The sequence below is a fragment of the Notothenia rossii genome (genome assembly GCF_949606895.1).
Source record: "Notothenia rossii genome assembly, chromosome: 6".
Taxonomy (NCBI): domain Eukaryota; kingdom Metazoa; phylum Chordata; class Actinopteri; order Perciformes; family Nototheniidae; genus Notothenia; species Notothenia rossii.
In genome coordinates this window covers 24,454,848-24,464,778 of record NC_136909.1, presented here as the reverse complement: position 1 = coordinate 24,464,778, position 9,931 = coordinate 24,454,848, and the positions used below count along the sequence as shown (strand labels likewise).

General features: G+C 39.4%; 1 protein-coding gene across 2 annotated transcripts; it reads right to left on the bottom strand.

Annotated features, from left to right (window-relative positions):
* Positions 1–1,424: 1,424 nt before the first annotated feature.
* fahd2a (fumarylacetoacetate hydrolase domain containing 2A) lies at positions 1,425–9,867 on the bottom strand. Of its 2 annotated transcripts, none has more exons than XM_079687602.1 (8): positions 9,371–9,867; positions 8,202–8,473; positions 7,349–7,565; positions 4,649–4,708; positions 4,413–4,575; positions 3,466–3,574; positions 2,118–2,205; positions 1,425–1,918 (listed from the first exon to the last, which is right to left on the bottom strand). In XM_079687602.1, the coding sequence occupies exons 2-8, from the start codon at positions 8,471–8,473 to the stop codon at positions 1,856–1,858; spliced, it is 972 nt and encodes a 323-aa protein (XP_079543728.1). In that variant the 5' UTR covers positions 9,371–9,867; the 3' UTR covers positions 1,425–1,855. The 2 variants fall into 2 exon arrangements, with proteins under 2 accessions (XP_079543728.1, XP_079543729.1); XM_079687603.1 differs by having other exon boundaries at positions 9,494–9,867.
* Positions 9,868–9,931: the final 64 nt, after the last annotated feature.

Sequence of the window (9,931 nt, the reverse complement as noted above, 5' to 3'; positions counted from 1 at the left end):
TCGTTTACTCGACACTAAATGAATATAAAAGGCTTTACAGCAGTAAATTACGCACCTATTATTCCAATCTCTTCCGAACAGCCCATCGCTGCTCTCTTGCTGAATGTAGATCTGTGTGCTGACTCAGGCCTCAGGAGAGTCTGACCTTTTGACACTGAGACCAATCGATGCCTCACTTTGAACAGGATGGACACCTTTTCTCTGGCAGGCGTTAATATTTGGTCGTTCAGAGACGTCGGTTTGTACAGTCAGGAGTCACTGAGGCTTTTACCTCAGATCACAAACCACAGCTGCAGCTGATTGGCTCTCATCCACCGTGAAGCTCTACTGCCACCCAGTGATGAACCTTCACACAAGCCTCACTGCAGCTGGAGCTTCAATCCGAAATACAGACGGGTGTTGAGTGTGTATTCACAAAATCAGGCATACTCAAAACAGTCAGTATATGAATTATAAAATAATGCTGTTGTCCCACAATGCACTGCATCCAGGAAAGGAGGAGCTTCTCTTTGAACAAAACCTCAATATCATTTCCTGTTAGTATAAAACTGTTAATTATATTGATTTGATCGTATATTAAAAGCTAAAGTAGAGAACATAATATACACAATTACTATGTTGTATTGGTACATGGTTTAAGATGACACTTTTATCCACTCTAATACTTCACCCCTACATTAATTCTTACCTCAATGAAGGTCATAATGTTCACATTGTACCCGAGAGACGTTGATTAGTCATGATCAATCTGGTGCTTTTGAACTGGGTTTTTTTCCCCATGTTTCTGTCGGTATGTTTAGTCAATATATTTTACATGTAGAGTAAATAGTCAAAACTCTTGATTCATTATCACCTATTACAGTTTAACAGAACCACCAACTGCATCATCCAAAACTAAACTTTAAAACCTTAATGAAGCTAGGATATATATAGCAGGACTATTGCGTTATTCTTTATAATGCAATTTGGTTATTTTAAGAATATATCTTTCTTACCAATAGTTTTAAAAATAAAAGGCAATCACCCTGTCTTCACATTCAAAGAAATGTGTACTTTGGGTGGTTAAGGTGGTGAGTTTGATCCCCGGCTTCTCTGGTTTGCTTGTCCAAGTGTCTTTGAGCAAAACCAAGTTCCTCCCTGTGTGTGTACAGATATATGTACGCTGCTATGGACATAATCTGCCTAATTATTGAATTTATTAGTTTCACACTTTGAGTCAGTCAAAACTGTTGCCTTATCTTACTACTGCTACATTTTAATGTCCCTTCAGGGATTTCTCTAAAGTTGTTTCTGAAGTGAAAGAAAATAAACTTCAGTTAATCAAGTAAAAAGGAAATGAATCAAACAAGACACCAATCAACACACATATCAAAGTCATTTTGAAGAATGTTCTCCAAAGATAAAGGATGCATTTGAAGACAAAATGTGTTTTTTTTTTATTAAATCCCCTTTCAGGAAAATATGCTCACTTTTTATCAGAAGGTGGCTGTTTGAAAAGTTTTACATACAGTTTAAAAATAATATTGAAATGTACATATTTTTAAACGTCATGAGCTTCAGTTTCTGCTGCATAGCATGAGTGGGTGGCTGCGGATCGAGGGGTATTTTTTACAGCTAGTGATGACTCGATAACGGGGGTCACTGCGCATTGAGTCATGTAACTTTACATGTAGTGCGAAATACCATTAACATTGATCAGAAAATGTACATTTTAAACGCACTTACAGCTGATTTACTCACATTCTTTCAGAAGGAAGAAAATATCAATAAAAAAACGATCGGTACAATAGTAATTAATTGTGTTCATCGCTTCAGAAGTGCAGTTTATTTATTTGGCAGCAGATTGTCTCCGGACTCAGACGACTTTGTTGATAACCGAGCCCAATTGGTCTATCTGGCACTCCACCACGTCTCCTTTCTGTAAGAAAAAAACAGTTGAACACTTTTTACACCATGTTACAGACTATACAGAGTACTTTAACTCTGCATCATAGAATAAACACATTCCATGTAGCCACTAAGTTATTTGGTTAAAGTGAGTAACACAGCTAAAGATACAAATATGTGCCTTCTTGTAGAACATTTATTTTGAATCTCAGTTTCCCACAGTAAATCACCTTGAGAAAGATGGGTGGCTTTCTGAACACACCCACGCCTGGAGGAGTGCCGGTCAGGAAAACATCGCCTGGAGTCAAGGTCACAAATCTGAGAGGAGAAGAAGAAAGGAAGTGGAGTTTCAGATTCAGGAGCAGGAATGGGGATGACTTGCTGTTCACTGTGGAGAGTTTGCCATGTGGAGTAGGTACACACATTTAAATCTGCTAATGGCTTGCAAAGCAATAACTTCCCAGTGTAGCCCTGTGAATACAGAGATCCAGTGATTGGTGCTGTGGGCGGCCATTATTACAGAACAACAGGCCCTGTCACCAGTAAGTGAGGCGAGGAGGGAGAGGCCAAGCATCTGAGATCTGAGCGCAGGAATTCAGGGTGCTGCAGGGCTAAAAGGGTGCGTGAGTCTTTGTTGAAGCATGTTTTAATTTTCTGCCTCAAGTCCATAAAGAGGAAAGGCACTTTGCTCACACAGTGCTCCTTCTGACTAAATTCATTTCAAACATGATCTGATTTGCATAATTTCTCAAAGAGAAACTTTGCATTCAGTTAGTAAAGCAGAAAAATGTATAAGGCCTGAATAAATGATGTCATCTGTATTAAAGGTCTCCTTTATACTATGTGTAGGCATATACTATAGTTCTCAGATACAGTATATAAAAAACATGTTGCTAAAGTGTTTTTCTCAAAATACCAAACAGATCACCCGTTCTAGCGATAGCCTCATACCCCTCTATTTCAGCCCTGTTAGAGAAGTACTGATTCCGGGTCCGTAGCTTTGAAAAAAATAATAAAAAGCTCATGCAGGAGAATTCTACCCAAAAACTCAGCTAAATGCTGCTGTGATTACAAGCCATATTATGTTCCAAACTGCATCAAGGATTATTTCAGAAACAGCATGGAACTCAAATGCTGTTTCTCTTGCGGGTTTACCACAAGGTGAGTTCCTTTTTTTATTTCCTGCTTTTTTTACACATGCTCTTCAGTACAGTGTTAGCGATGCTTGCTAATGTAAACAAAGACCATATTACGTCCAAAACGAGTTGCGCATTGTTTCTGATAGAAACGTTTCTGATAGGGCCGTTGGTGTAAAGCCAGCCCACATTTCAGATATTATGTCATATCGGACGCAAATCTGGATCAGCTCCGTTGAACCCCCGTTTTTAGAGATTTGGGTACAGAGGAAAAGAGAGAGGGTTGTATTTTCTGACACTTTGTGAGTTCCCTGACACACCGGGGACACATACTTATGTATAAAAGACATAAAAAAGTGCATTTTGCATAATAGAGGACCTTTGAGATAAAACATGCAAAAAGATGACATCACATGATCAGCAGAATTAACAGAGGACTCACTTTGAGACCCAGGCGACCAGCGCCTCCGTCCTGAAGATCATCTGATCCGTGTTGCTGCTCTGCACCGTGTCTCCGTTCACCAGGCAGCGCACCCCCAGACTGTGGGGGTCTGCGAGGGATGACACAAAAAAACAGCATCTTAATATATATGTTATTTTCCTGTTTGACACTTAGAACTCAACTGAAGGAAACTCAGTTATGAGGAAAAAAAAGGCACATTCTGTTGCATCCAAATTAGGACTTGAATAGGTATTAATAAAAGCTCCTGAGTATCTTTTATATTTTACAAACTAAAGCTGACACGGATGACGGAATTATATTTGTTCACCGAAAACCAATGCTACCGTGTAGATTTTAGAGAAAAGACTTTGAGTAGGTCATTACATTTTTATGCTAAATAAAGATAATTTATTACACTAATATTACCCATTGGCTGTCTTTAATTCTTTGACTAGTGTGCTGTGAAAAGGGTGTCAAAATGCAAATATTCAAATTAAACCTAATAGTAGCCATTATAATTTTAACTAAGCGGGATCAACTCTGGTATTAGTAGCGAAAGATATTTGTATACATTCAGAAGAGCTGCGAGTAATCCTATAGAATCAAACTGATTAGTTTGTCTTTCTTTATCTCATTAAATAATGGCTTTTGACAAGTCCCTTAAATATCTCTTTTTTTCTAAAACAATGTGAAATATTATAATGATATATTGTATTACAGGGACAGTTATGGTGTAAGCCATCATGCTGAGCCTGAATATTCATATCCTAGACTTAATCTGACATTTGGTGTACTCTAGATTGATATCACCACATACAGATGCTATAAAGATAACACACATTAATCAGGAATGTTTTCAAACCAAATAAATCCATTCTGACTTTTATGAACTATTATCATAATTGCATGATTCCTCCCTCTCAGCTGACGTTCTCTTTCACTCTCACCTTTCACAGCGTCAGTGGTCACCAATGCCGGGCCAAGAGGACAGAAGCTGTCGAACGTTTTTCCCAGCAGCCACTGCTTCCCGTTGCGCTTCATCTGCCAGTCTCGTGCGCTGACGTCGTTGGCCACCGTGAAGCCGGCCACGTAAGAGAGAGCGTCTTCCTCCTGAGTGAGAAGCAAGAGGCGTCAACAGATACTTCACCACCAATAAGTAAGATGATGATGATGAGACTTTTACCTTGATGTGTTTTCCTCTTCGTCCAATCACAAAGGCCAGCTCCACCTCCCAGTCCACCTCCTGCAGTCCCAAACATCCATCAAATATAGTTTTAGTCAAGTTAAAAGTATAAGTAAAGTATATGTGTGCATTGAAAATGATATGGATATTAAAATTGCCTCCATATGTTGCTTAGACAGCTCTAATAAGTTCAAACGTAATATCCTGAATAATTTGATTTTTAAAAGACATTCATAACCACACATATCATTTTCTGTCAATATAAACAAGACGTTGATTTGGTCTCCATGACCTTCCAAAGTGCATGAAAAAAAAGCATGTACCAACTATACATTTAAATTGGTATGGACTTTTCAAAAACTACATGAACAGACATTTATACATGTATTCATCTCTATCTATAATATCCTACAAAAGAAGAGAGGTTAGTGTTGACCCATAAGCTTCATAAAGTCTATGATTCTAAGACAAGAAACAAGCTAAATGGCTCAAGACGGGCAAAATGAGTCATCCATCCAGTGTTCGAATTACCCATTTGCTTTCGGGGGAGCCCTATTTTTCAGTGCACATCCTGCTACTAAATATATCACACGCACGCCCTGTTGACTGGCGCAGCAGCGCAGATTCGATCAATTACTATAAAATCACTCTGCTACTACTACAGACGGTGTCACTACAGACGGTGTCACTACGCCGGCGGCTGTGGCCGTTGTTGAAGCCTCTTCAGGCTCCGCATCGGCAGGCCTCTCCCTCGGTGTGGAAGTTGAGTAAAGTTAGAACGATATTGGCAGATTCTGATTTCACAGATCAATAACTGATGAACAAAACGTTATTCAGACACAAATTACGTCTCCTAAGTACCGTGGTAAGGTTGACAACGAATTACAATCACATGTTGATCAAAAACAGCCAATACGTGCTGTTCTCCAAACCGGACACATTAAATTGGTCTCTTTCCGCAGCCGGAGAAGAAACGAGTGCTCAGGGATCGTCTGCAAAGTGCAACAACGAAAAAAGAGAATACAATAATATTCAATCACTTCACAATTATACAGTATATGTCTACCAAACTCACTATACACATCAATAGTCTCCTGATGCTCAGACTACAGCAGAGAGTTTGGAAGAATAATGTTTGGAATAATTTTGGTGAATATTTATACTGTATAATAGTAAAGTTATTGAAGATGATGCCATGTTTATTGAAGATTTTACATTAGAAATATTCACCAAGATTATTCAAAAGCACATTCTTCCAAACTCTCTGCTGTAGTATGAGCAACAGGAGACTATTGATGTGTGTCGTGATTTTGGTAGAAATATATTGTATAAATGTGAAGTGATTGAATATTATTGTATTCTCTTTTTTCGGAGTTGCACTTTGCAGACGGCCCCTGAGCACTCGTTTCTTCTCCGGCTGCGGATAGAGACCAATGTAGTGTGTCCAGTTTGGAGGACAGCACGTATTTGTTGTCAACCTTACCACCGTACTTAGGAGACGTACTTTGTGTCTGAATAACGTTTTGTTCATCAGTTATTGATCTTTGAAATCAGAATGTCCAATATCGTTCCAACTTTACTCAACTCGGCGAAGAGCTGTCAAACTCGACCCTAACGCTGCTTACAGCCGGCCAACTAAAAGTTGTTTTCCGTTCACGTTGTCATTTTTAGACTCCTTTGCTTCTTTGCTTGTGAATCCAAAAGCTGCGAGGCAAGGCTGTTTTTGTTTTGCCATATTTTTTATCACAAAGCCAGAGCCGGCATCGCCTGACGTAACCATAGCAACGTAAGTAGCGTAAAGAATGCAGCACCGCCACGTACAGATCGCAACACCCAGAAATATTCACAAATATAAAACAAATATTCAGTAACTGTAATGAACAATAACTATTATTTATTTCAAGAACTTTTATTTACAGAAACTCAACATTTTTAATCTGTGTGACACAAATATGCACGATTTTTTTGGGCTCCCCCTATTTATCTCAAAGTCGGCTTTCAGGGGAGCTCCCTCCCTCCTCGGGGGAGCCAAGCTCCCCCTGGCTCCCCCCCATTTAGAACAGTGCATCTCCTGTGGATAGTTTTGATTGCTTATGCTTCTCTTCACACTGCACAATTACTCAAATTGAATTCATCTGCTTGTTAAAATGTTAAGAATTGTAATTACTTTTGACTTTTTCCAACTGAATGTTCAGCCAAGTGCAACATCTCTGGTTCAGTCTCACTTTAATTACATAAAGAAACGTTTTTAAATGAAGAAACACAACTCAACATAAATATTTGGAATCCAATTCATTCATGCCTCTATACATAACGCTTTGATTACTGCAACGCCTTGTCCAACTGTCTCAACAAATCTTCTCTAGTTCAACTGCAGCTTTGCAGAAACACAGATCATACATAACACCGGTTCAGCTTCTCTGCTCTCTTGTATTGATTTTAAGATTATTTGAGCCCTCTGACCACAGCGAGGAGCAGAAGGCTGAAAACTAAATGTCCCTGAAACATCCTTCCTAAAAAACGAATCAATACACATCTTTAGAAAGCAACGTCAAAGGCATTTGTCTGACTTTGTCTATCTTATCTAAGTTGTAGTCCCCTGTGTCTCTTTAATCTCTTCCCTTTCTTTTTTCTTGTTGTAAACCACATAAATAACCTTCTTTTTTTGTTCAGAAGTGACATACAACAAAAGTTTCCCACCTGGCTCTCTGGGGGCAGGATGATGTCGTCGTACGGCCCAGTGATGGCGCTGGGAAATTTGCTGAAGATGATTGGTTCTTTGGGGATGGGGGCGTCCTGCTCCAGGCAGTGGTCCCGGTAGTTCATGCCCACACACACCACCTTCTCCGGGGCCAACACAGGAGACAACAGCCGGATGTCTGACCGCTGCAACACACACTGACCCGAAGACAAGGCTCTGAGGAAGAGGAAGAGGAGGAGGACGAAGAAGGTGGGAGGAGAGAGTGAGAACACGATGATGTGAACGTTTATGGCAGAGTATGACAACGATGTTGAGGCAGATGAAGTTGTAGGAAACAGACACTAATTCAACAAATCCATTTAGGAACACAATGTTTTTTCTCCACAAGATGATGGTTTTAATGATTTAGAAGAGAGAAGATTTATCAAGAAGATTAATTGTTAATTAAGGAAGGAACAAGATGGTGATTTGAGAAGAGGACAATTTAGTTGATTGAGCAAGATGGTGATTTACCATCTGTGTTTTACAATGAGTGTAATTTATTAAGGGGATTTAACAAGGATATGTTCAACATACAAAAAGCTGACAATTAAAGAGAGAAGATAAAAGATGGAAATGATTAAGCAAGAAGGATGTTGATTTGAGAGATCTATTCAGGAAAAAAATATGCACATTTAAGAAGATTAAGGTAACCTGGAAGATTTATTGAGAAGATGTTTAGGAGGAAGAGGGATGTGATAATTAGGGAAGATAATTATGACTGATGTTCAATCATGAAGAAGAAGACGGCAATTTATGAGCAAATGTATATGGAAACAGGAAAGATATTTGTTGAGACTGGATGTCTGATACCTCTGTGCACACTGCAGACCCTCGTCTCCCAGCTCCAGCAGCTCTCTCATGGTGGAGGGCATGGAGGGGTCAAAGGCCTTTAGGTCCACCACGCCGAGCCCCCCGTCCCCCTGCTCCACCCCCACTCTGATGCTTCCCCCCTCACCATGGCGATGAAACTGCACTAGACGCATCCCTACGCCGCTCAAGCCTCGCCTCTGAGGGTGTGATGTTTGTTTCCTGTGAGAGAATAAACTCCTGAAGATGCTAAAAGAGCGAAGAGGAAGTCTCATCTGTGGACGATACAGGAGGGAGAAGTGATTAGGAGAGGAGGAGGAACATGTCAGAGAAAAGAAAATACAGCAAATTTGATTAATTTCTCTGAAGGGGTCTTATAGGCTCACATACATTATGTATTGCCCTTTAATGTCAATTCACAACATGTCAAGTGCCATAAAATAGTGGACACCAGTACGTTTTCAGAAATGGTAAAGTTGATGCTGGGTGTTTGTCACATAGAGCTATGCGAACTGATGTCTACCCTTTGGCATTTTTCTTTGATAACACAAACTATGTAGTTTATGTTTAAGTTTGGTGGATTTCTTGTTCACAACTGACAGTACATTTGTGTGCAAATGTGTATGATGGAATTAGACAAACTTAGCTTCATGTTTCGGCATAGCTGAGTTGCATATCAAAACAAAATTTAGATTGTTCGTTAGAAGAAAAATTTATTCCAATTATTCAGCTCAAATGTTTTGAATTTGGATAATAATTGTGCGGTCATTAAATGCTGGCCCAGACTACAGTTCAGTCTACCCGTGGGTGTATTTACTTATCCTCTTAGCTGTATGTGTTCGTAGTTTACCCATTTACTACTCACTATGGACTTACACAACCTCCATGTCCTTATGAAACACATTGGGGATACTTTAGACAAAACCCCTTAAATAAACTTTACAAAAGAAAAGTTTTAAATTGTAAGAAACTCATAGTCTCCTGAGATATACTAGCTACACAAACTAGATTTTCGGTTTCAGGCTGACAAATTAGGTCAAGTAGAAATCCTGTCAGCATATCTGCAACAATGCACACTTATCAGAGCCGGCTATCAATGAATAATAAAGCTGTTAATCATAACGAGGACCATAAAAGCATTAAAAGCTGCAGCAAGAGTAACTTCTGCCTACCTGCAGCTCGAACAGAAGCTTGGCAATATGATTGTTAAACCTGAGATCAAATGTAATTTAAGGAGGAATGTGACACTGTTATCTGCCACTGAATAACCAGGTCAGGTGGTGCTTCGTACTTGCCCTTTGTACTGTCTTGCCTCCCCGGTTCTGCACAGAAAACACTTTTTAAAACTACTTCCGGTTATTGCTTTCATGTGGTCAGTCCTGTAAGGACGCGATATGGATACTCAACGAAAGCTAACGGCAGAGTGTAGCAGTCATATTTTTAATATGCTGTAAATAAATAAATTATGTGTTGGTTTTAAAATCTTCTGAATGCCGCTTTTGTTAAATAAACTCTGGAAACTACAATTCCCTACTCTATCCTTTATTGCGTCTTCACGTGCAATGGGAACTTTCTAATGTTCACACAACTACCGCAATTACAATAAATATTTTTCAGTTTTGTGGACGAACAAACAACATCGAATTAGCGTATCTTTGCTAGAATACACTTGAGGTACTTCATCTGGGTCCTTAAGAAACTACTGACTATTTAAACACACGAAAGGTAGCATG